Source organism: Coregonus clupeaformis, unplaced genomic scaffold (assembly GCF_020615455.1).
Source record: "Coregonus clupeaformis isolate EN_2021a unplaced genomic scaffold, ASM2061545v1 scaf1503, whole genome shotgun sequence".
Lineage (NCBI taxonomy): Eukaryota > Metazoa > Chordata > Actinopteri > Salmoniformes > Salmonidae > Coregonus > Coregonus clupeaformis.
The window spans coordinates 92,501-119,648 of NW_025534957.1; the positions used below are offsets into that span (position 1 = coordinate 92,501).

General features: G+C 44.2%; 1 protein-coding gene across 1 annotated transcript in view; it reads right to left on the reverse strand.

Annotated features, from left to right (window-relative positions):
* Positions 1–17,666, reverse strand: part of LOC121556879 (NT-3 growth factor receptor-like) — a 33,486-nt gene extending 15,820 nt beyond the window's left edge. The window contains exons 1-5 of the mRNA XM_045218323.1: positions 17,306–17,666; positions 13,659–13,804; positions 11,764–11,905; positions 4,789–4,898; positions 4,310–4,511 (exon numbers count right to left, since the gene is read on the reverse strand). Coding sequence (XP_045074258.1) covers positions 4,310–4,511; positions 4,789–4,898; positions 11,764–11,905; positions 13,659–13,804; positions 17,306–17,369 — 664 coding nt within the window. The 5' untranslated portion in view covers positions 17,370–17,666. The remainder of the gene's footprint in view (positions 1–4,309; positions 4,512–4,788; positions 4,899–11,763; positions 11,906–13,658; positions 13,805–17,305) is intronic.
* Between the last annotated feature and the right edge of the window lie 9,482 nt (positions 17,667–27,148).

Here is a 27,148-nt window from a genome sequence, read left to right on the forward strand (position 1 = left end):
AACAGTGCTCTAATACCCAGCTAAATGCTTGTGTTTCTAGCTCCAACAGTGCAGTAATACCCAGCTAAATGCTTGTGTTCCTATCTCCAACAGTGCAGTAATACCTAGCTAAATGCTTGTGTTTCTAGCTCCAACAGTGCAGTAATACCCAGCTAAATGCTTGTGTTTCTAGCTCCAACAGTGCTGTAATACCCAGCTAAATGCTTGTGTTTCTAGCTCCAACAGTGCAGTAATACCCAGCTAAATGCTTGTGTTTCTAGCTCCAACAGTGCTGTAATACCCAGCTAAATGCTTGTGTTTCTAGCTCCAACAGTGCAGTAATACCCAGCTAAATGCTTGTGTTTCTAGCTCCAACAGTGCAGTAATACCTAGCTAAATGCTTGTGTTTCTAGCTCCAACAGTGCTGTGATACCCAGCTAAATGCTTGTGTTTCTAGCTCCAACAGTGCTGTGATACCCAGCTAAATGCTTGTGTTTCTAGCTCCAACAGTGCAGTAATACCCAGCTAAATGCTTGTGTTTCTAGCTCCAACAGTGCAGTAATACCCAGCTAAATGCTTGTGTTTCTAGCTCTAACAGTGCAGTAATACCCAGCTAAATGCTTGTGTTTCTAGCTCCAACAGTGCAGTAATACCCAGCTAAATGCTTCTGTTTCTAGCTCCAACAGTGCAGTAATACCCAGCTAAATGCTTGTGTTTCTATTCTAGCTCCAACAGTGCAGTAATACCTAGCTATATGCTTGTGTTTCTAGCTCCAACAGTGCAGTAATACCCAGCTAAATGCTTGTGTTTCTAGCTCCAACAGTGCAGTAATACCCAGCTAAATGCTTGTGTTTCTAGCTCCAACAGTGCAGTAATACCCAGCTAAATGCTTGTGTTTCTAGCTCCAACAGTGCAGTGATACCCAGCTAAATGCTTGTGTTTCTAGCTCCAACAGTGCTGTAATACCCAGCTAAATGCTTGTGTTTCTAGCTCCAACAGTGCAGTAATACCCAGCTAAATGCTTGTGTTTCTAGCTCCAACAGTACAGTAATACCCAGCTAAATGCTTGTGTTTCTAGCTCCAACAGTGCAGTAATACCCAGCTAAATGCTTGTGTTTCTAGCTCCAACAGTGCAGTAATACCCAGCTAAATGCTTGTGTTTCTATCTCCAACAGTGCAGTAATACCCAGCTAAATGCTTGTGTTTCTAGCTCCAACAGTGCAGTAATACCCAGCTAAATGCTTGTGTTTCTAGCTCCAACAGTGCAGTAATACCCAGCTAAATGCTTGTGTTTCTATCTCCAACAGTGCAGTAATACCCAGCTAAATGCTTGTGTTTCTAGCTCCAACAGTGTGGTAATACCCAGCTAAATGCTTGTGTTTCTATCTCCAACAGTGCAGTAATACCCAGCTAAATGCTTGTGTTTCTAGCTCCAACAGTGCAGTAATACCCAGCTAAATGCTTGTGTTTCTAGCTCCAACAGTGCAGTAATACCCAGCTAAATGCTTGTGTTCCTATCTCCAACAGTACAGTAATATCTAGCTAAATGCTTGTGTTTCTAGCTCCAACAGTGCAGTAATACCCAGCTAAATGCTTGTGTTTCTAGCTCCAACAGTGCAGTAATACCCAGCTAAATGCTTGTGTTTCTAGCTCCAACAGTGCAGTAATACCCAGCTAAATGCTTGTGTTTCTAGCTCCAACAGTGCAGTAATACCCAGCTAAATGCTTGTGTTTCTAGCTCCAACAGTGCAGTAATACCCAGCTAAATGCTTGTGTTTCTAGCTCCAACAGTGCAGTAATACCCAGCTAAATGCTTGTGTTTCTAGCTCCAACAGTGCAGTAATACCCAGCTAAATGCTTGTGTTTCTAGCTCCAACGGTGCAGTAATACCCAGCTAAATGCTTGTGTTTCTAGCTCCAACAGTGCAGTAATACCCAGCTAAATGCTTGTGTTCCTATCTCCAACAGTACAGTAATATCTAGCTAAATGCTTGTGTTTCTAGCTCCAACAGTGCAGTAATACCCAGCTAAATGCTTGTGTTTCTAGCTCCAACAGTGCAGTAATACCTAGCAATAAAAAAATATACAACACACACATAATCCAGAAAAATACAAATGACATAGAAATTAAGAAATACCAGAACGAGCAATGTCAGAGACCGGAATATAAATACATATACATATAATGGTGCAGCAGTAGTTATATAGGATGGTGTGTATAGACATTATGGACAGTAGATGAATAGAGAAGGTGTGTACAGCAGGCAAGACAGGTTGACTAGATTAATTTGCAGGTTTTGGTGATCCAATGGTGAAAGCGCCATATCATACAAAAAATTATACAAGTAAATGTACCAAATATACAACGGCAATAGGCCAAAATAAATAGCCTCTGTATCAGGTTTATCCTGGTCTATCTGGAAGGACACAGAAACCAAACGGATATTTCATCACCATTCATCAATGGATGAATAATGGTCTCTTCTTCAACGTACTGACATCAAAGCATCGCACGCAGGCCAAGTTCCCTACAGCGGCTTGGGAAAGTATTCACCCCCTTGGTATTAGTATTCACCCCCCTTGGTATTAGTATTCACCCCCCTTGGCATTAGTATTCACTCCCATTGGCATTAGTATTCACCCCCCTTGGCATTAGTATTCACCCCTTGGCATTAGTATTCACCCCCCTTGGCATTAGTATTCACCCCCCTTTGCATTAGTATTCACCCCCTTGGCATTAGTATTCACCCCCCTTGGCATTAGTTTTCACCCCCCTTGGCATTAGTATTCACCCCCCTTGGCATTAGTATTCACCCCCCTTGGTATTAGTGTTCACCCCCCTTGGCATTAGTATTCACCCCCCTTGGCATTAGTATTCACCCCCCTTGGCATTAGTATTCACCCCCCTTGGTATTAGTATTCACCCCCCTTGGCATTAGTATTCACCCCCTTGACATTAGTATTCACCCCCCTTGGTATTAGTATTCACCCCCTTGGCATTAGTATTCACCCCCCTTGGCATTAGTATTCACCCCCCTTGGCATTAGTATTCACCCCCCTTGGCATTAGTATTCACCCCCTTGGTATTAGTATTCACCCCCCTTGGCATTAGTATTCACCCCCCTTGGCATTAGTATTCACCCCCCTTGGCATTAGTATTCACCCCCCTTGGCATTAGTATTCACCCCCTTGGCATTAGTATTCACCCCCCTTTGGCATTAGTATTCACCCCCTTGGTATTAGTATTCACCCCCTTGGCATTAGTATTCACCCCCTTGGTATTAGTATTCACCCCCCTTGGTATTAGTATTCACCCCCCTTGGCATTAGTATTCACCCCCTTGGTATTAGTATTCACCCCCTTGGCATTAGTATTCACCCCCTTGGCATTAGTATTCACCCCCTTGGCATTAGTATTCACCCCCCTTGGCATTAGTATTCACCCCCTTGGTATTAGTATTCACCCCCCTTGGTATTAGTATTCACCCCCCTTGGCATTAGTATTCACCCCCCTTGGTATTAGTATTCACCCCCCTTGGCATTAGTATTCACCCCCCTTGGCATTAGTATTCACCCCCCTTGGTATTAGTATTCACCCCCCTTGGTATTAGTATTCACCCCCCTTGGCATTAGTATTCACCCCCCTTGGTATTAGTATTCACCCCCCTTGGTATTAGTGTTCACCCCCCTTGGCATTTTTCCTATTTTGTTGCCTTACAACCTGGAATTAAAACGGATTTTTGGGGGGTTTGTATAATTTGATTTACACAACATGCCTACCACTTTGAAGATGCAAAATATTTTTTGTTGTGAAACAAACAAGAAATAAGACAAAAAAAATAGGTGCATAACTATTCACCTCAAAGCCCCCCCCTTATCCAGAGCGACTTCCAATTAGTGAGTGCATACATTTTTCATACTGGCCCCCCGTGGGAAACGAACCCACAACCCTTGCGTTGCAAGCGCCATGCTCTACCAACTGAGCTACAGCAGGGCCAATATAATATAATAACACTAGTAAGTCAAAACACCATATTCCACAATTTCTGAAAATGAGATGAAAAAGGGTCATGTAAATGATTGAATGAATGAATGAATGAGTGATATGAATGATATTCTGCTTCCATTTATCGTGCTAATATGCCACCGATTCTTAGGTGTCAGACTTAACTGTCTTCTACCACTAGAAGCTCCAAATTGAATAATCCAAATGTGCATTTAGCTAAATCTGGCGCAATGCATCCATTTGCTTTTAGCTAAATAATTTCTCACTGTTCTGAGAATTATATTTTTGTTGTACGTTGTCCCTGTCTAAGAAGATGTTGTGGTTACCGTCAGGGTCGGGGTCAAAGGGCGGTGCCATGAGGAAGTGTCCGTAGACGGTCTTGGTGACGGTCCCCAGGGAGTTGGAGGCCTCCAGCGTGTAGTTCCCATTGTCGAAGTGTGTTGGGTTCTTAAAAGTCAGACAGCCCTCCAGATAGTCCTGGTAGAAATCCATCTCTGTTCTGATGTAGTCACTCTGCAGGATCTCTCTCTGTGTACAATAATGATCAGAATAAAGTTTATTTTTCAACCTTTTCAAAAGACCCAGACTCTTTACATCATTGGTTCTGAATCCTTTTTGGGGGTTTTTTCCCAGCACTACTCACCTGATTGAAACAACCAGCTCATCATCAAGCCTTTGATGATTTCAGTCAGCTGTGTAGTCCCCGGGAGAAAACTAAAACATGCACCTCTTGGGGTCGCCAGGAGCAGGATTTGTAAATGCTGCTTTCCATAATAGAGATGAATAAAAAGTAATGAAATCCCACCTGTTTGTGGTACCATCGCAGTGTGGGGGAGGGATAGCCTCTCACTGTGAACTCTATGCAGGTGTCATGGCGCCGCTCAGGCTCGGCCAGTTTCAGGATGACTGGTGGAACTGTAAGGGGAGCAGAGGAAACTGTGAGGGTTTTGACACGGCATGGCTCGGCCAGTTTCAGGATGACTGGTGGAACTGTAAGGGGAGCAGAGGAAACTGTGAGGGTTTTGACACACAATGGTGGATCTAACTTTAATTCATGGTTGGCCTTTCAATTCCACAAGCTAGATTTCACAATGCAAAACATTACGCCAGAGATGATGATCCATAAGATCAGCTGTGTGAGAGCTGAAAACACTGATATGATTAAAACCCAGATATCAGAACTATAATCCAGTTGGTTCCACATTTCCATGACAGTATTTCCCTGAATAAGCAGTAAAATGGCAGCTCTCCCAGAACCAGGGTCCAGCACCCTATTCCCTACATAGAGTAGTGCACTACTTTTGACCAGGGCCCAGCACCCTATTCCCTACATAGAGTAGTGCACTACTTTTGACCAGGGCCCAGCACCCTATTCCCTACATAGAGTAGTGCACTACTTTTGACTAGGGCCCTATGACTCATCCTGTAACTACATTAACAGAAGAAAGCAGTTGCAGGATACATTTACATTTAGGTCATTTAGCAGACGCTCTTATCCAGAGAGTAATTTAGCAGACGGTCTTATCCAGAGAGTCATTTAGCAGACGCTCTTATCCAGAGAGTCATTTAGCAGACGCTCTTATCCAGAGAGTCATTTAGCAGACGCTCTTATCCAGAGAGACCATTTAGCAGACGCTCTTATCCAGAGCGTACAGAGATACACACAGGAAGCAGCTAAACCTGTCTGCCTGGTCTGCCTCCCAAATGGTACCCTATTCCCTATATAGTGCACTACTTTTCAATAGAGCCTTTATGGTCCCTGGTCAAAAGTAGTGCACTATGTAGGGTATAGGGTGCTGGGCCCTGGTCAAAAGTAGTGCACTACTCTATGTAGGGAATTATTCAACTCCCTTATTTACTGGGTGAAATACCACAGTGTGCCGTCACAGCTGCAAGATGTGTGACCAGTTGCCACAAGAAAAGGGCAACCAGTGAAGAACAAACACCATTGGAAATACAACCCATATTTATGTTGATTTATTTTCCCATTTGTACTTTAACTATTTGCACATCGTTACAACACTGTATATATACAGTGGGGAGAACAAGTATTTGATACACTGCCGATTTTGCAGGTTTTCCTACTTACAAAGCATGTAGAGGTCTGTAATTTTTATCACATTGTATGATTTTTAAGTAATTAATTTGTATTTTATTGCATGACATAAGTATTTGATACATCAGAAAAGCAGAACTTAATATTTGGTACAGAAACCTTTGTTTGCAATTACAGAGATCATACGTTTCCTGTAGGTCTTGACCAGGTTTGCACACACTGCAGCAGGGATTTTGGCCCACTCCTCCATACAGACCTTCTCCAGATCCTTCAGGTTTCGGGGCTGTCGCTGGGCAATACGGACTTTCAGCTCCCTCCAAAGATTTTCTATTGGGTTCAGGTCTGGAGACTGGCTAGGCCACTCCAGGACCTTGAGATGCTTCTTACGGAGCCACTCCTTAGTTTCCCTGGCTGTGTGTTACAGGTCGTTGTCATGCTGGAAGACCCAGCCACGACCCATCTTCAATGCTCTTACTGAGGGAAGGAGGTTGTTGGCCAATATCTCGCGATACATGGCCCCATCCATCCTCCCCTCAATACGGTGCAGTCATCCTGTCCCCTTTGCAGAAAAGTATCCCCAAAGAATGATGTTTCCACCTCCATGCTTCACGGTTGGGATGGTGTTCTTGGGGTTGTACTCATCCTTCTTCCTCCAAACACGGCGAGTGGAGTTTAGACCAAAAAGCTCTATTTTTGTCTCATCAGACCACATGACCTTCTCCCATTCCTCCTCTGGATCATCCAGATGGTCATTGGCAAACTTCAGACAGGCCTGGACATGCGCTGGCTTGAGCAGGGGGACCTTGCGTGCGCTGCAGGATTTTAATCCATGATGGCGTAGTGTGTTACTAATGGTTTTCTTTGAGACTGTGGTCCCAGTTCTCTTCAGGTCATTGACCAGGTCCTGCCGTGTAGTTCTGGGCTGATCCCTCACCTTCCTCATGATAATTGATGCCCCACGAGGTGAGATCTTGCATGGAGCCCCAGACCGAGGGTGATTGACCGTCATCTTGAACTTCTTCCATTTTCTAATAATTGCGCCAACAGTTGTTGCCTTCTCACCAAGCTGCTTGCCTATTGTCCTGTAGCCCATCCCAGCCTTGTGCAGGTCTACAATTTTATCCCTGATGTCCTTACACAGCTCTCTGGTCTTGGCCATTGTGGAGAGGTTGGAGTCTGTTTGATTGAGTGTGTGGACAGGTGTCTTTTATACAGGTAACGAGTTCAAACAGGTGCAGATTAATACAGGTAATGAGTGGAGAACAGGAGGGCTTCTTAAAGAAAAACTAACAGGTCTGTGAGGGCCGGAATTCTTACTGGTTGGTAGGTGATCAAATACTTGTGTCATGCAATAAAATGCAAATTAATTACTTAAAAATCATACAATGTGATTTTCTGGATTGTTGTTTTAGATTCCGTCTCTCACAGTTGAAGTGTACCTATGATAAAAATTACAGACCTCTACATGCTTTGTAAGTAGGAAAACCTGCAAAATCGGCAGTGTATCAAATACTTGTTCTCCCCACTGTAGCTCTGAATCCACGATATGGCAGAGGTTGAAAAGCCATAACAGGTAAGTTTTCTTAACAACAGGTTATGGTCAATAATATTAAAGGCTGCACCGAAATCTAACAGTACAGCTCCCACAATCTTCTTATTATCAATTTATTTAAATCAATCATCAGTGCATGTTGAGTGCCCTTCTTTATAAGCATGCTGACAGTCTGTTGTTAATTTGTTTACAGAGAAATAGCATTGTATTTGGTCAAACACAATTTTTTCCAACAGTTTGCTAAGAGCTGGCAGCAAGCTGATAGGTCTGCTGTTAAAACCAGTAAAGGCTGCTTTACCACTCTTGGGTAGCGGAATGCCTTTGGCTTCTCTCCAGGCCTGAGGACAAAGACTTTCCTCTAGACTCAGATTAAAGATAAGGCAAGACATGAAAATGGTTGTTTAGTAATGATCAACAAACAATTTGACAGAACTTGAAGAATTTTGAAAAGAGTAATGGACGAATGTAGCACAATCCAGGTGTGGAAAGCTCTTAGAGACTTACCCAGAAAGACACACAGCTTTAATTCTCCCTCCCCTCCCCTCCCGGAGGACCTGAGCCCTAGGACCATGCCTCAGGACTACCTGGCCTGATGACTCCTGGCTGTCCCCAGTCCTCTCCCTCTCTCCCTCTCTCCCTCCCCTCCCGGAGGACCTGAGCCCTAGGACCATGCCTCAGGACTACCTGGCCTGATGACTCCTGGCTGTCCCCAGTCCTCTCCCTCTCTCCCTCTCTCCCTCCCCTCCCGGAGGACCTGAGCCCTAGGACCATGCCTCAGGACTACCTGGCCTGATGACTCCTGGCTGTCCCCAGTCCTCTCCCTCTCTCCCTCTCTCCCTCCCCTCCCGGAGGACCTGAGCCCTAGGACCATGCCTCAGGACTACCTGGCCTGATGACTCCTGGCTGTCCCCAGTCCTCTCCCTCTCTCCCTCTCTCCCTCCCCTCCCGGAGGGACCTGAGCCCCTAGGACCATGCCTCAGGACTACCTGGCCTGATGACTCCTGGCTGTCCCCAGTCCTCTCCCTCTCTCCCTCTCTCCCTCCCCTCCCGGAGGACCTGAGCCCTAGGACCATGCCTCAGGACTAACTGGCCTGATGACTCCCGGCCGTCCCCAGTCCACCTGGTCGTGCTGCTGCTCCAGTTCTGCCTGCGGCTATGGAACCCTGACCTGTTCACCGGACGTGCTACCTTGTCCCGGATCTGCTGTTCTCTCTCTCTCTCTCTCTCTCTCTCACCTGCTGTCTATGAACGTTTGAACTTCTTGAAGAACAATCTGGCCTTAATGGCCATGTACTATCTCCACCCTGCACAGCCAGAAGAGGACTGGCCACCCCTCAGAGCCTGGTTCCTCTCTAGGTTTCCTCCTAGGTTCCTGCCTTTCTAGGGAGTTTTTCCCCTCAGAGCCTGGTTCCTCTCTAGGTTTCTTCCCAGGGGATGTAGCTCAGTTGGTAGAGCATGGCGTTTGCAACGCCAGGGTTGTGGGTTCGATAAAATAATGTATGTGCTAACTGTAAGTCGCTCTGGATAAGAGCGTCTGCTAAATGACTAAAATGTAAATGTAAAATGTAGGTTCCGGCCTTTCCAGGGAGTTTTTCCTAACCACCGTGCCTCTACATCTGCATTGCTGGTCTAAAGTAGTGCACTATATAGGGAATAGGGTACCATTCTCTGGTCTAAAGTAGTGCACTATATAGGGAATAGGGTGCCATTCTCTGGTCTAACGTAGTGCACTATATAGGGAATAGAGTGCCATTCTCTGGTCTAAATTAGTGCACTATATAGGGAATAGGGTGCCATTCTCTGGTCTAAAGTAGTGCACTATATAGGGAATAGGGTGCCATCTGGGAGGCATCCTGTATCAGGGTGTGAGCTAGCATCACAGGCTGTAGGGTGTAGCCAGCTCATTGGCCACATCAATTTAACGTCATTACCAAGACAACATCTCATTGGATCCTAAATGTACCTGCATAATTCCCCTGCTCCACCTGGTAATAGATGTATTCTGTTAAGACGGTAAAGGCTGTCAATTATTCTCCAGGCTTGTTTGGCATTAATCTAATCCATATTCCAATCCTTCTGTTCTCAGCGCTCTCTAACGAGTCATCACAGCCGGTACACCTGAAATAGCTCAGTAGCTTTCACAACCTTAAATCATGCTAAAGACAATATTAGAAAGACTGCCATAAAATACAGTGTGTTTCCAATCAACGGGCATTGAGGTCTACAGTACAGATTGTTGTTATGTTCTCTCTGGCAGTTAATTGATTGATTAAAAGCATTGATTAGCTAGATGTCAAGACATTCCAGCCCTGAGTAGAGGTGATAGATGAAGACCTGTTGGTCATTCAGCAGCCGCTCTCCTCCACAGACACTTACAGTTAGTGAGTCATTCATCTTCAGATAGCTAGGTGGGACAACCACATATCACAGTCACCTGGTAGCTAGGTGGGACAACCACATATCACAGTCACCTGGTAGCTAGGTGGGACAACCACATATCACAGTCACCTGGTAGCTAGGTGGGACAACCACATATCACAGTCACCTGGTAGCTAGGTGGGACAACCACATATCACAGTCACCTGGTAGCTAGGTGGGACAACCAGATATCACAGTCACCTGGTAGCTAGGTGGGACAACCACATATCACAGTCACCTGGTAGCTAGGTGGGACAACCACATATCACAGTCACCTGGTAGCTAGGTGGGACAACCACATATCACAGTCACCTGGTAGCTAGGTGGGACAACCACATATCACAGTCACCTGGTAGCTAGGTGGGACAACCACATATCACAGTCACCTGGTAGCTAGGTGGGACAACCACATATCACAGTCACCTGGTAGCTAGGTGGGACAACCACATATCACAGTCACCTGGTAGCTAGGTGGGACAACCACATATCACAGTCACCTGGTCGCTAGGTGGGACAACCACATATCACAGTCACCTGGTAGCTAGGTGGGACAACCACATATCACAGTCACCTGGTAGCTAGGTGGGACAACCACATATCACAGTCACCTGGTAGCTAGGTGGGACAACCACATATCACAGTCACCTGGTAGCTAGGTGGGACAACCACATATCACAGTCCCCTGGTAGCTAGGTGGGACAACCACATATCACAGTCACCTGGTAGCTAGGTGGGACAACCACATATCACAGTCACCTGGTAGCTAGGTGGGACAACCACATATCACAGTCACCTGGTAGCTAGGTGGGACAACCAGATGTCACAGTCACCTGGTAGCTAGGTGGGACAACCACATATCACAGTCACCTGGTAGCTAGGTGGGACAACCACATATCACAGTCACCTGGTAGCTAGGTGGGACTACCACATATCACAGTCACCTGGTAGCTAGGTGGGACAACCACATATCACAGTCCCCTGGTAGCTAGGTGGGACAACCACATATCACAGTCACCTGGTAGCTAGGTGGGACAACCACATATCACAGTCACCTGGTAGCTAGGTGGGACAACCACATATCACAGTCACCTGGTCGCTAGGTGGGACATCCACATATCACAGTCACCTGGTAGCTAGGTGGGACAACCACATATCACAGTCACCTGGTAGCTAGATGGGACAACCACATATCACAGTCACCTGGTAGCTAGGTGGGACAACCACATATCACAGTCACCTGGTAGCTAGGTGGGACAACCACATATCACAGTCACCTGGTAACTAGGTGGGACAACCACATATCACAGTCACCTGGTCGCTAGGTGGGACAACCACATATCACAGTCACCTGATAGCTAGGTGGGACAACCAGATGTCACAGTCACCTGGTAGCTAGGTGGGACTACCACATATCACAGTCACCTGGTAGCTAGGTGGGACAACCACATATCACAGTCCCCTGGTAGCTAGGTGGGACAACCACATATCACAGTCACCTGGTAGCTAGGTGGGACAACCACATATCACAGTCACCTGGTAGCTAGGTGGGACAACCAGATGTCACAGTCATAGTACATGTTTCCTCAATATAGTCCCTGAATAGTGCAGAGCCCTATGAGCCCAGGGCAGAAGTAGTGCACTAGAAAGGGTATTGGGTACCATTTGGGAGACACCCCATACTGTATATAACCGTCCGATGGTTATCATCCCCAACACACACACACACACACACACCCCAGTGGATGGTAACCTACAGTGTACAGCCAGCTGGATGGAAGCGTTGGTCATTCCCACCATGTTCTCTGCTATGCAGGTGAGCAGGAAGCTGTTGTCGTCTCGACTTACGTTGACTAGCGTCAGGTTAATAGAATGGATGTTGGGCCAGTAGACATTAGACTGGAGAGGAGAGGAGAACAAGGTATTAGACCACAATACACATATCTCTCTCTCTCTCTCTCTCTCTCTCTCTCTCTCTCTCTCTCTCTCTCTCTCTCTCTCTCTCTCTCTCTCTCTCTCTCTCTCTCTCTCTCTCTCTCTCTCTCTCTCTCTCTCTCTCTCTCTCTCTCTCTCTCTCTCTCTACCTCCGAATGCTTGGCTATGAAAAGTCAACTGACATTTACTCCTGAGGTGCTGACCTGTTGCAGCCTCTATAATGACAATATATATATTTTTTAGGTTTTTCTTATTCTTTTTACCCCTTTTTCTCCCCAATTGGTAGTTACAGTCTTGTCCCATCGTTGCAACTCCCGTACGGACTCGGGAGAGGCAAAGGTCGAGAGCCACGCATCCTCCGAAACACGACCCTGCCAAGCCGCACTGCTTCTTGACACACTGCTCGCTGAACCGGGAAGCCAGCCGGCCCCAAATGGAGGAAACACCGTACAGCTGGTGACCGAGTCAGCTTGCAGGCGCCCGGCCCGCCACAAGGAGCCGCTAGAGTGCGATGGGACAAGGACATCCCGGCCGGCCAAACCCTCCTCTAACCCGGACCACGCTGGGCCAATTGTGTGTCGCCTCATGGGTCTCCCGGTCACGGATGGCTGCGACACAGTCCGGGATCGAACCCGGATCTGTAGTGACGCCTCAAGCACTGCAGTGCCTTAGACCGCTGCACCACTAGGGAGGCCTATAATGACTATTTGAGCCCCCTGGTCATCTATGAAAATTTGAACATCTTGAAGAACGATCTGGCCTTAATGGCCATGTACTCTTATAATCTCCACCCGGCACAGCCAGAAGAGGACTGGCCACCCCTCAGAGCCTGGTTCCTCTCTAGGTTTCTTCCTAGGTTCCTGCCTTTCTAGGGAGTTTTTCCCCTCAGAGCCTGGTTCCTCTCTAGGTTTCTTCCTAGGTTTCTGCCTTTCTAGGGAGTTTTTCCTAGCCACCGTGCTTCTACATCTGCATTGCTTGCTGTTTGGGGTTTTAATGCTGGGTTTCTGTATAAGCACTTTGTGACATCTGCAAATGTAAAAATAAATACAATTGATTGATTGAGGAGATGAGAGGTGAGGAGAGGAGATGTATAGGGTCGGTGGACATTAGACTACCGTTAGACTGGAGGACTAGAGGACAGGAGATGTATAGGGTCGGTGGACATTAGACTACCGTTAGACTGGAGGACTAGGAGAGAGAGGAGATGTATAGGGTCGGTGGACATTAGACTACCGTTAGACTGGAGGACTAGAGGACAGGAGATGTATAGGGTCGGTGGACATTAGACTACCGTTAGACTGGAGGACTAGAGGAGAGGAGATGTATAGGGTCGGTGGACATTAGACTACCGTTAGACTGGAGGACTAGAGGACAGGAGATGTATAGGGTCGGTGGACATTAGACTACCGTTAGACTGGAGGACTAGAGGACAGGAGATGTATAGGGTCGGTGGACATTAGACTACCGTTAGACTGGAGGACTAGAGGAGAGGAGATGTATAGGGTCGGTGGACATTAGACTACCGTTAGACTGGAGGACAGGAGATGTATAGGGTCGGTGGACATTAGACTACCGTTAGACTGGAGGACTAGAGAAGAGGAGATGTATAGGGTGATCTGTGTGAGCTTGCGTGCATGCCTGCGTACATGTGAGTACCGGTGCGTACGTGTGTGTGTGCGTCCATCCGTGCGTGCGTGCCTGTGTTTGTACGCCTCACCAGGTGTGTGTTGATGGAGTGTAGTCCGGCGACGGTCCAGTCGACTTCGGGGAGGGGAGCTCCTGACCCGTTACAGCTGACTGTTACATTATCACCCTCCATCACCGTCAGGCCACTGCTGTGACTTACACTGATCTCTGGCACGTCTGGAGGAGGAAGAGAGAGACAGAGAGAGAGAGAGAGAGAGAGAGAGAGAGAGAGAGAGAGAGAGAGAGAGAGAGAGAGAGAGAGAGAGAGAGAGAGAGACAGAGAGAGAGAGAGAGAGAGAGAGAGAGAGAGAGAGAGAGAGAGAGAGAGAGAGAGAGAGAGAGAGAGAGAGAGAGAGAGAGAGAGAGAGAGAGAGAGAGAGAGAGAAAGAGAGACAGAGAGAGAGAGAGAGAGAGAGACAGAGAGAGAGAGAGAGAGAGAGAGAGAGAGAGAGAGAGAGAGAGAGAGAGACAGAGACAGAGCGAGAGGGACACAGAGAACGAGAGAGCGAGAGAGAGAGAGAGACAGAGAGAGAGAGAGAGAGAGAGAGACAGGAGAGAGAGAGAGAGAGCGAGAGAGAGAGAGAGAGAGAGAGAGAGAGAGAGAGAGAGAGAGAGAGAGAGAGAGAGAGAGAGAGAGAGAGAGAGAGAGAGAGAGAAAAATGTCCTCATGTATGCTACCTATATCCCCCCAATAGAATCCCCTTACTTTAATGAAGACAGCTTCTCCATCCTGGAGGGGGAAATCAATCATTTTACTAGAACAGTCTGCAGCAGCCGGCCTCACCCTACTAGAATCTAAAGTCAAATGTCTACTGTTTGCTGATGATCTGGTGCTTCGGTCCCCAACCAAGGAGGGCCTACAGCAGCACCTATATCTACTGCACAGATTCTGTCAGACCTGGGCCCTGACAGTAAATCTCAGTAAGACAAAAATAATGGTGTTCCAAAAAAGGTCCGGTTGCCAGGACCACAAATTCAAATTCCATCTAGACACCGTTGACACCGTTGACACCGTTGACACCCTAGAGCACACAAAAACTACAGACCAGTCAAAAGCTTGGAGACAAAGGTGCAAAGAGTGTGCAAAGCTGTCATCAAGGCAAAGGGTGGCTATTTGAAGAATCTAAAATCTAAAATATATTTTGATTTGTTTAACACTTTTTTGGTTACTACATGATTCCATATGTGTTATTTCATAGTTTTGATGTCTTCACTATTATTCTACAATGTAGAAAATGGTAAAAATTAAGAAACACCCTGGAATGAGGAGGTGTGTCCAAGCTTTTGACTGGTACTGTACACATACCTCGGCCTAAACATCAGCGCCACAGGTAACTTCCACAAAGCTGTGAACGATCTGAGAGACAAGGCAAGAAGGGCCTTCTATGCCATCAAAAGGAACATAAAATTTGACATACCAATTAGGATCTGGCTAAAAATACTTGAATCAGTTATAGAACCCATTGCCCTTTATGGTTGTGAGGTCTGGACTCCACTGACCAACTGAGAATTCACAAAATGGGACAAACAACAAATTGAGACTGCACGTAGAATTTTGCAAAAATATTCTCTATGTACAACGTAAAACACCAAATAATGCATGCAGAGCAGAATTAGGTCGATACCCGCTAATTATTAAAATCCAGAAAAGAGCCGTTAAATTCTATAACCACTTAAAAGGAAGCGATTCCCAAACCTTCCATAACAAAGCCATCACCTACAGAGAGATGAACTTGGAGAAGAGTCCCCTAAGTAAGCTGGTCCTGGGGCTCTGTTCACAAACACAAACAGACCCCACACAGCCCCAGGACAACAACACAATTAGACCCAACCAAATCATGAGAAAACAAAAAGAGAATTACATTGGAATGAATTATCAAAAAAACAGAGCAAACTAGAATGCTATTTGGTCCTAAACAGAGAGTACACAGTGGCAGAATACCTGACCACTGTGACTGACCCAAACTTAAGGAAAGCTTTGACTATGTACAGACTCAGTGAGCATAGCATTGCTATTGAGAAAGGCCGCCGTAGGCAGACCTGGCTCTCAAGAGAAGACAGGCTATGTGCACACTGCCCACAAAATGAGGTGGAAACTGAGCTGCACTTCCTAACCTCCTGCCAAATGTATGACCATATTAGAGACACATATTTCCCTCAGATTACACAGATCCACAAAGAATTTGAAAACAAACCCAATTTTGATAAACTCCCTTATCTACTGGGTGAAAAACCACAGTGTGCCATCACAGCTGCAAGATGTGTGACCTGTTGCAACCAGTGAAGAACAAACACCATTGTAAATACAACCCATATTTATGTTGATTTATTTTCCCATTTGTACTTTAACTATTTGCACATTGTTACAACACTGTATATAGACATAATATGACATTTGAAATGTCTTTATTCTTTTGGAACTTTTGTGAGTGTAATGTTTACTGTTCATTTCCCTTTTTCGACTGTATGTATCACCGCTGTGATAGTCTGGGGTCCAGATACAGACATGACTAAGAGGCCTCTGGCAGCCAGGTGTCATGACAACACTAATACAGAGAACAGAGCAGCAGATCACTGTGTGCTCCTGGATAAAGAGCAGCAGATCACTGTGTGCTCCTGTAGAAAGAGCAGCAGATCACTGTGTGCTCCTGTAGAAAGAGCAGCAGATCACTGTGTGCTTCTGTAGAAAGAGCAGCAGATCACTGTGTGCTCCTGTAGAAAGAGCAGCAGATCACTGTGTGCTCCTGTAGAAAGAGCAGCAGATCACTGTGTGCTCCTGTAGAAAGAGCAGCAGATCACTGTGTGCTCCTGGAGAAAGAGCAGCAGATCACTGTGTGCTCCTGTAGAAAGAGCAGCAGATCACTGTGTGCTCCTGTAGAAAGAGCAGCAGATGTTGAGACACACAAAACGAAACAAACTGGCTCACAACTGTGACCTGCTAACTGAAGACGGGTCCATGATAACTTCCTCAGACATATGAGTGGGTGTACTGGCCCCGTGTAGCTCAGTTGGTAGAGCATGGCGCTTGCAACGCCAGGGTTGTGGGTTCGTTTCCCACGGGGGGCCAGTATGAAGAAAAAAAAGTATGAAAATATATGCACTCACTAAAACTGTAAGTGGCTCTGGATAAGAGCGTCGCTAAATGACTAAAATGTCAATGTTCCTGTATAAAGAGAAAAGAGCTCAGACGATGTTGTGGATTTTCATGTTGTAATATTAGTTGAAAGGTTATAATAATAATAATATGCCGTACCAGCTGAGCTACAGAGGACCAGAGTTATGTGGGTTGTGTGTGTGTGTGTGTGTGTGTGTGTGTGTGTGTGGTCAGTGTGTGTGTGTGTGTGTGTGTGTGTGTGTGTGTGTGTGTGTGTGTGTGTGTGTGTGTGTGTGTGTGTGTGTGTGTGTGTGTGTGTGTGTGTGTGTGTGTGTGTGTGTGTGTGGTTAGTGTGTGTGTGTGTGTGTGTGTGTGTGTGTGTGTGTGTGTGTGTGTGTGTGTGTGTGTGTGTGTGTGTGTGTGTGTGTGTGTGTGTGTGGTTAGTGTGTGTGTGTGGTTAGTGTGTGTGTGTGTGTGTGTGTGTGTGTGTGGTTAGTGTGTGTGTGGTTAGTGTGTGTGTGTGTGTGTGTGTGTGTGTGTGTGTGTGTGTGTGTGTGTGTGTGTGTGTGTGTGTGTTTCCATACCACATAAGGTGATGTACATGTGTTTCAGTCGTATCTTAGAGGCTCCGGTTCTGCAGAAGAGCATCTGGGTGTGAAGCCCCGCCTCTCCTCTCTGCTGCCAAAGCTGGATCCAACGTACGTCACAACCACAGTCAAACACCACACCCTCCAGCCTCCTGGAAACAAAAACACATCACAGTCAAACACCACACACTCCAGCCTCCTGGAAACAAAAACACATCACAGTCAAACACCACACCCTCCAGCCTCCTGGAAACAAAAACACATCACAGTCAAACAGCACACCGTCCAGCCTCCTGGAAACAAAAACACATCACAGTCAAACACCACACCGTCCAGCCTCCTGGAAACAAAAACACATCACAGTCAAACACCACGCCGTCCAGCCTCCTGGAAACAAAAACACATCACAGTCAAACAGCACACCGTCCAGCCTCCTGGAAACAAAAACACATCACAGTCAAACAGCACACCGTCCAGCCTCCTGGAAACAAAAACACATCACAGTCAAACAGCACACCGTCCAGCCTCCTGGAAACAAAAACACATCACAGTCAAACAGCACACCGTCCAGCCTCCTGGAAACAAAAACACATCACAGTCAAACAGCACACCGTCCAGCCTCCTGGAAACAAAAAACACATCACAGTCAAACAGCACACCGTCCAGCCTCCTGGAAACAAAAACACATCACAGTCAAACAGCACACCGTCCAGCCTCCTGGAAACAAAAACACATCACAGTCAAACAGCACACCCTCCAGCCTCCTGGAAACAAAAACACATCACAGTCAAACAGCACACCGTCCAGCCTCCTGGAAACAAAAACACATCACAGTCAAACACCACACCGTCCAGCCTCCTGGAAACAAAAACACATCACAGTCAAACACCACACCGTCCAGCCTCCTGGAAACAAAAACACATCACAACCACAGTCAAACAGCACACCGTCCAGCCTCCTGGAAACAAAAACACATCACAGTCAAACACCACACCGTCCAGCCTCCTGGAAACAAAAACACATCACAACCACAGTCAAACAGCACACCGTCCAGCCTCCTGGAAACAAAAACACATCACAGTCAAACACCACACCGTCCAGCCTCCTGGAAACAAAAACACATCACAGTCAAACAGCACACCGTCCAGCCTCCTGGAAACAAAAACACATCACAACCACAGTCAAACAGCACACCGTCCAGCCTCCTGGAAACAAAAACACATCACAGTCAAACACCACACCGTCCAGCCTCCTGGAAACAAAAACACATCACAGTCAAACACCACACCGTCCAGCCTCCTGGAAACAAAAACACATCACAGTCAAACAGCACACCGTCCAGCCTCCTGGAAACAAAAACACATCACAGTCAAACAGCACACCGTCCAGCCTCCTGTAAGCAAAAACACACCACAGTCAAACAGCACACCCGTCCAGCCTCCTGGAAACAAAAACACATCACAGTCAAACACCACACCGTCCAGCCTCCTGGAAACAAAAACACACCACAGTCAAACAGCACACCGTCCAGCCTCCTGGAAACAAAAACACATCACAGTCAAACAGCACACTGTCCAGCCTCCTGGAAACAAAAACACATCACAGTCAAACAGCACACCGTCCAGCCTCCTGGAAACAAAAACACATCACAGTCAAACACCACACCGTCCAGCCTCCTGGAAACAAAAACACATCACAGTCAAACAGCACACCGTCCAGCCTCCTGGAAACAAAAACACATCACAACCACAGTCAAACAGCACACCGTCCAGCCTCCTGGAAACAAAAACACATCACAGTCAAACACCACACCGTCCAGCCTCCTGGAAACAAAAACACATCACAGTCAAACACCACACCGTCCAGCCTCCTGGAAACAAAAACACATCACAGTCAAACAGCACACCGTCCAGCCTCCTGGAAACAAAAACACATCACAGTCAAACAGCACACCGTCCAGCCTCCTGTAAACAAAAACACACCACAGTCAAACAGCACACCGTCCAGCCTCCTGGAAACAAAAACACATCACAGTCAAACACCACACCGTCCAGCCTCCTGGAAACAAAAACACACCACAGTCAAACAGCACACCGTCCAGCCTCCTGGAAACAAAAACACATCACAGTCAAACAGCACACTGTCCAGCCTCCTGGAAACAAAAACACATCACAGTCAAACAGCACACCGTCCAGCCTCCTGGAAACAAAAACACATCACAGTCAAACACCACACCGTCCAGCCTCCTGGAAACAAAAACACATCACAGTCAAACAGCACACCGTCCAGCCTCCTGGAAACAAAAACACATCACAGTCAAACACCACACCGTCCAGCCTCCTGGAAACAAATTATACTGTAGTGAAGGAAAACAGCCAGTTTCAGATATGAGGGATGATTTTACTGTGGAGAAGGAAACATTTAGTTTAAGATATGGGGGATGATTATACTGTAATAGGAAAACAGCTAGTTTAAGATATGAGGGGTGATTATACTGTAATAGGAAAACAGCTAGTTTAAGATATGAGGGGTGATTATACTGTAATAGGAAAACAGCTAGTTTAAGATATGAGGGGTGATTATACTGTAATAGGAAAACAGCTAGTTTAAGATATGAGGTGTGATTATACTGTAATGGGAAAACAGCTAGTTTAAGATATGGGGGATGATTATACTGTAATAGGAAAACAGCTAGTTTAAGATATGAGGGGTGATACTGTAATAGGAAAACAGCTAGTTTAAGATATGAGGGGTGATTATACTGTAATAGGAAAACAGCTAGTTTAAGATATGAGGGGTGATTATACTGTAATAGGAAAACAGCTAGTTTAAGATATGAGGGGTGATTATACTGTAATAGGAAAACAGCTAGTTTAAGATATGAGGGGTGATTATACTGTAATAGGAAAACAGCTAGTTTAAGATATGAGGGGTGATTATACTGTAATAGGAAAACAGCTAGTTTAAGATATGAGGGGTGATTATACTGTAATAGGAAAACAGCTAGTTTAAGATATGAGGGGTGATTATACTGTAATAGGAAAACAGCTAGTTTAAGATATGAGGGGTGATTATACTGTAATAGGAAAACAGCTAGTTTAAGATATGAGGGGTGATTATACTGTAATAGGAAAACAGCTAGTTTAAGATATGAGGGGTGATTATACTGTAATAGGAAAACAGCTAGTTTAAGATATGAGGGGTGATTATACTGTAATAGGAAAACAGCTAGTTTAAGATATGGGGGTGATTATACTGTAATAGGAAAACAGCTAGTTTAAGATATGAGGGTGATTATACTGTAATAGGAAAACAGCTAGTTTAAGATATGAGGGGTGATTATACTGTAATAGGAAAACAGCTAGTTTAAGATATGAGGGGTGATTATACTGTAATAGGAAAACAGCTAGTTTAAGATATGGGGGATGATTATACTGTAATAGGAAAACAGCTAGTTTAAGATATGGGGGTGATTATACTGTAATAGGAAAACAGCTAGTTTAAGATATGAGGGGTGATTATACTGTAATAGGAAAACAGCTAGTTTAAGATATGAGGGGTGATTATACTGTAATAGGAAAACAGCCAGTTTCAGATATGAGGGATGATTTTACTGTGGAGAAGGAAACATTTAGTTTAAGATATGAGGGGTGATTATACTGTAATAGGAAAACAGCTAGTTTAAGATATGGGGGGTGATTATACTGTAATAGGAAAACAGCTAGTTTAAGATATGGGGGGTGATTATACTGTAATAGGAAAACAGCTAGTTTAAGATATGAGGGGTGATTATACTGTAATAGGAAAACAGCTAGTTTAAGATATGAGGGGTGATTATACTGTAATAGGAAAACAGCTAGTTTAAGATATGAGGGGTGATTATACTGTAATAGGAAAACAGCTAGTTTAAGATATGGGGGGTGATTATACTGTAATAGGAAAACAGCTAGTTTAAGATATGAGGGGTGATTATACTGTAGTAGGAAAACAGCTAGTTTAAGATATGAGGGTGATTATACTGTAATAGGGAAAACAGCTAGTTTAAGATATGAGGGGTGATTGTGCTGTAATAGGAAAACAGCTAGTTTAAGATATGGGGATGATTATACTGTAATAGGAAAACAGCTAGTTTAAGATATGGGGGATGATTATACTGTAATAGGAAAACAGCTAGTTTAAGATATGAGGGGTGATTATACTGTAATAGGAAAACAGCTAGTTTAAGATATGAGGGGTGATTATACTGTAATAGGAAAACAGCTAGTTTAAGATATGAGGGGTGATTATACTGTAATGGAAAACAGCTAGTTTAAGATATGAGGGTGATTATACTGTAATAGGAAAACAGCTAGTTTAAGATATGAGGGGTGATTATACTGTAATAGGAAAACAGCTAGTTTAAGATATGGGGGATGATTATACTGTAATAGGAAAACAGCTAGTTTAAGATATGAGGGGTGATTATACTGTAATAGGAAAACAGCTAGTTTAAGATATGAGGGGTGATTATACTGTAATAGGAAAACAGCTAGTTTAAGATATGGGGGGTGATTATACTGTAATAGGAAAACAGCTAGTTTAAGATATGAGGGGTGATTATACTGTAGTAGGAAAACAGCTAGTTTAAGATATGAGGGGTGATTATACTGTAATAGGAAAACAGCTAGTTTAAGATATGGGGGGTGATTATACTGTAGTAGGAAAACAGCTAGTTTAAGATATGAGGGGTGATTATACTGTAATAGGAAAACAGCTAGTTTAAGATATGAGGGGTGATTATACTGTAATAGGAAAACAGCTAGTTTAAGATATGAGGGGTGATTATACTGTAATAGGAAAACAGCTAGTTTAAGATATGGGGGATGATTATACTGTAATAGGAAAACAGCTAGTTTAAGATATGAGGGGGTGATTATACTGTAATAGGAAAACAGCTAGTTTAAGATATGAGGGTGATTATACTGTAATAGGAAAACAGCTAGTTTGAGATATGGGGGTGATTATACTGTAATGGAAAACAGCTAGTTTAAGATATGAGGGGTGATTATACTGTAGTAGGAAAACAACTAGTTTAAGATATGAGGGGTGATTATACTGTAATAGGGAAAACAGCTAGTTTAAGATATGGGGGGTGATTATACTGTAATAGAAAACAGCTAGTTTAAGATATGGGGGTGATTATACTGTAATAGGAAAACAGCTAGTTTAAGATATGGGGGGTGATTATACTGTAATAGGAAAACAGCTAGTTTAAGATATGAGGGTGATTATACTGTAATAGGAAAACAGCTAGTTTAAGATATGAGGGGTGATTATGCTGTAATAGGAAACAGCTAGTTTAAGATATGGGGGGTGATTATACTGTAATAGGAAAACAGCCAGTTTAAGATATGAGGGGTGATTATACTGTAGTAGGAAAACAGCTAGTTTAAGATGTGAGGGGTGATTATACTGTAATAGGAAAACAGCTAGTTTAAGATATGGGGGTGATTATACTGTAGTAGGAAAACAGCTAGTTTAAGATATGAGGGGTGATTATACTGTAATAGGAAAACAGCTAGTTTAAGATATGAGGGGTGATTATACTGTAATAGGAAAACAGCAGTTTAAGATATGAGGGGTGATTATACTGTAATAGGAAAACAGCTAGTTTAAGATATGAGGGGTGATTATACTGTAATAGGGAAAACAGCTAGTTTAGATATGAGGGGTGATTATACTGTAATAGGAAAACAGCTAGTTTAAGATATGAGGGGTGATTATACTGTAATAGGAAAACAGCTAGTTTAAGATATGGGGGGTGATTATACTGTAATAGGAAAACAGCTAGTTTAAGATAGAGGGTGATTATACTGTAGTAGGAAAACAGCTAGTTTAAGATATGAGGGGGTGATTATACTGTAATAGGAAAACAGCTAGTTTAAGATATGGGGGTGATTATACTGTAGTAGGAAAACAGCTAGTTTAAGATATGAGGGGTGATTATACTGTAATAGGGAAAACAGCTAGTTTAAGATATGAGGGTGATTATACTGTAATAGGAAAACAGCTAGTTTAAGATATGAGGGGTGATTATACTGTAATAGGAAAACAGCTAGTTTAAGATATGGGGGATGATTATACTGTAATAGGAAAACAGCTAGTTTAAGATATGAGGGGTGATTATACTGTAATAGGAAAACAGCTAGTTTAAGATATGAGGGGTGATTATACTGTAATAGGAAAACAGCTAGTTTAAGATATGGGGGGTGATTATACTGTAATAGGAAAACAGCTAGTTTAAGATATGAGGGGTGATTATACTGTAGTAGGAAAACAGCTAGTTTAAGATAAGAGGGGGTGAATTATACTGTAATAGGAAAAACAGCTAGTTTAAGATATGGGGGGTGATTATACTGTAATAGGAAAACAGCTAGTTTAAGATATGGGGGGTGATTATACTGTAATAGGAAAACAGCTAGTTTAAGATATGAGGGGTGATTATACTGTAATAGGAAAACAGCTAGTTTAAGATATGAGGGGTGATTATACTGTAATAGGAAAACAGCTAGTTTAAGATATGAGGGGTGATTATACTGTAATAGGAAAACAGCTAGTTTAAGATATGAGGGGTGATTATACTGTAATAGGAAAACAGCTAGTTTAAGTTACAGTGGGGAAAAAAAGTTTATTAGTATATTTAGTCAGCCACCAATGGTCCAAGTTCTCCCACTTAAAAAGATGAGAGAGGCCTGTAATTTTCATCATAGGTACACGTCAACTATGACAGACAAAATGAGAAAAAAAAATCCAGAAAATCACATTGTAGGATTTTAAGACTTTATTTGCAAATTATGGTGGAAAATAAGTATTTGGTCACCTACAAACAAGCAAGATTTCTGGCTCTCATAGACCTGATAACTTCTTCTTTAAGAGGCTCCTCTGTCCTCACTCGTTACCTGTATTAATGGCACCTGTTTGAACTTGTTATCAGTATAAAAGACACCTGTCCACAACCTCAAACAGTCACACTCCAAACTCCACTATGGCCAAGACCAAAGAGCTGTCAAAGGACACCAGAAACAAAATTGTAGACCTGCACCAGGCTGGGAAGACTGAATCTGCAATAGGTAAGCAGCTTGGTTTGAAGAAATCAACTGTGAGAACAATTATTGGAAATGGGAAGACATACAAGATCACTGATAATCTCCCTCTCGATCTGGGGCTCCACGCAAGATCTCACCCTGTGGGGTCAAAATGATCACAACAACAGTGAGCAAAAATCCCAAGAACCACACGGGGGACCTAGTGAATGACCTGCAGAGAGCTGGGACCAAAGTAACAAAGCCTACCATCAGTAACACACTACGCCTTGCGGGGACTCAAATCCTGGAAGTGCCAGACGTGTCCCCCCTGCTTAAGCCAGTACATGTCCAGGCCCGTCTGAAGTTTGCTAGAGTACATTTGGATGATCCAGAAGAGGATTGGGGAGAATGTCATATGGTCAGATGAAACCAAAATAGAACTTTTTGGTAAAAACTCAACTCGTCGTGTTTGGAGGACAAAGAATGCTGGAGTTGCATCCAAAGAACACCATACCTACTGTGAAGCATGGGGGTGAAACATCATGCTTTGGGGCTGTTTTTCTGCAAAGGGACCAGGACGACTGATCCGTGTAAAGGAAAGAATGAATGGGGCCATGTATAGTGGAGATTTTGAGTGAAAACCTCCCTTCCATCAGCAAGGGCATTGGAAGATGAAACGTGGCTGGATCTTTCAGCATGACAATGATCCCAAACACACCTCCCGAGCAACAAAGGAGTGGCTTCGTAAGAAGCATTTCAAGGTCCTGGAGTGGCCTAGCCAGTCTCCCCGAGATCTCAACCCCATAGAAAATCTTTGGAGGAGTTGAAAGTCCGTGTTGCCCAGCGCGACAGCCCCAAAACATCACTGCTCTAGAGGAGATCTGCATGGAGGAATGGGCCAAAATACTAACAACAGTGTGTGAAAACCTTGTGAAGACTTACAGAAAACGTTTGACCTGTGTCATTGCCAACAAAAGGGTATATAACAAAGTATTGAGAAAATTTTGTTATTGACCAAATAATTATTGTCCACCATAATTTCGCCAAATAAATTCATTAAAAATCCCTACAAATGTGATTTTTCTGGATTTTTTTCCCTCATTTTGTCTGTCATAGTTGACGTGTACCTATGATGAAAATTACAGGCCTCTCTCATCTTTTTAAGTGGGAGAACTTGCACAATTGGTGGCTGACTAAATACTTTTTTCCCCCACTGTATGTGGGATGATTATACAGTAGTGAAGGAAAACAGCTAGTTCAAGATATGAGGGGTGATTGTACTGTAATAGGAAAGTCATTGGTAAATGAATGATTAGGCTATCAATCACAGGTTCCTATTCACTGGCTCCCACCACAATCTATTCCCTACATAAGTGCACTAAGACCAGAGAATGGCACCTATTCCCTATAGTGCACTACTTTAGACCAGAGAATGGCACCCTATTCCTCTATAGTGCACTACTTTAGACCAGAGAATGGCACCTATTCCCTATAGTGCACTACTTTAGACCAGAGAATGGCACCTATTCCCTATATAGTGCACTACTTTAGACCAGAGAATGGTACCCTATTCCCTATATAGTGCCTACTTTAGACCAGAGAATGGCACCCTATTCCCCTATAGTGCACTACTTTAGACCAGAGAATGGCACCTATTCCCTATATAGTGCACTACTTTAGACCAGAGAATGGCACCCTATTCCCTATATAGTGCACTACTTTAACCAGAGAATGGCACCTATTCCCTATATAGTGCACTACTTTAGACCAGAGAATGGTACCCTATTCCCTATATAGTGCACTACTTTAGACCAGAGAATGGCACCCTATTCCTATAAGTGCACTACTTTTAGACCAGAGAATGGCACCCTATTTCCTATATAGTGACTACTTTAGACCAGAGAATGGCACCCTATTCCCCTCTATAGTGCACTACTTTAGACCAGAGAATGGCACCCTATTCCCTATATAGTGCACTACTTTAGACCAGAGAATGGTACCTATTCCCATATAGTGCACTACTTTAGACCAGAGAATGGCACCCTATTCCCTATATAGTGCACTACTTTAGACCAGAGAATGGCACCCTATTCCCTATATAGTGCACTACTTTAGACCAGAGAATGGCACCCTATTCCTATATAGTGCACTACTTTAGACAGAGAATGGCACCCTATTCCATATAGTGCACTACTTTAGACCAGAGAATGGCACCCTATTCCCTATATAGTGCACTACTTTAGACCAGAGAATGGCACCCTATTCCCTATATAGTGCGCTACTTTAGACCAGAGAATGGTACCCTATTCCCTATATAGCACGCTACTTTAGACCAGAGAATGGCACCCTATTCTCATATAGTGCACTACTTTAGACCAGAGAATGGCACCCCTATTCCCTATATAGTGCACTACTTTAGACTCAGAGAATGGCACCCTATTTCCCCTATATAGTGCACTACTTTAGACCAGAGAATGGCAACCTTTCTTCCCTATAGTGCACTACTTTAGACCAGAGAATGGCACCCTATTCCCTATATAGTGCACTACTTTAGACCAGAGAATGGTACCCTATTCCCTATATAGTGCACTACTTTAGACCAGAGAATGGCACCCTATTCCCTACTATAGTGCACTACTTTAGACCAGAGAATGGCACCCTATTCCCTATATAGTGCACTACTTTAGACCAGAGAATGGCACCTATTCCCTATATAGTGCACTACTTTAGACCAGAGAATGGCACCCTATTCCCTATATAGTGCACTACTTTAGAC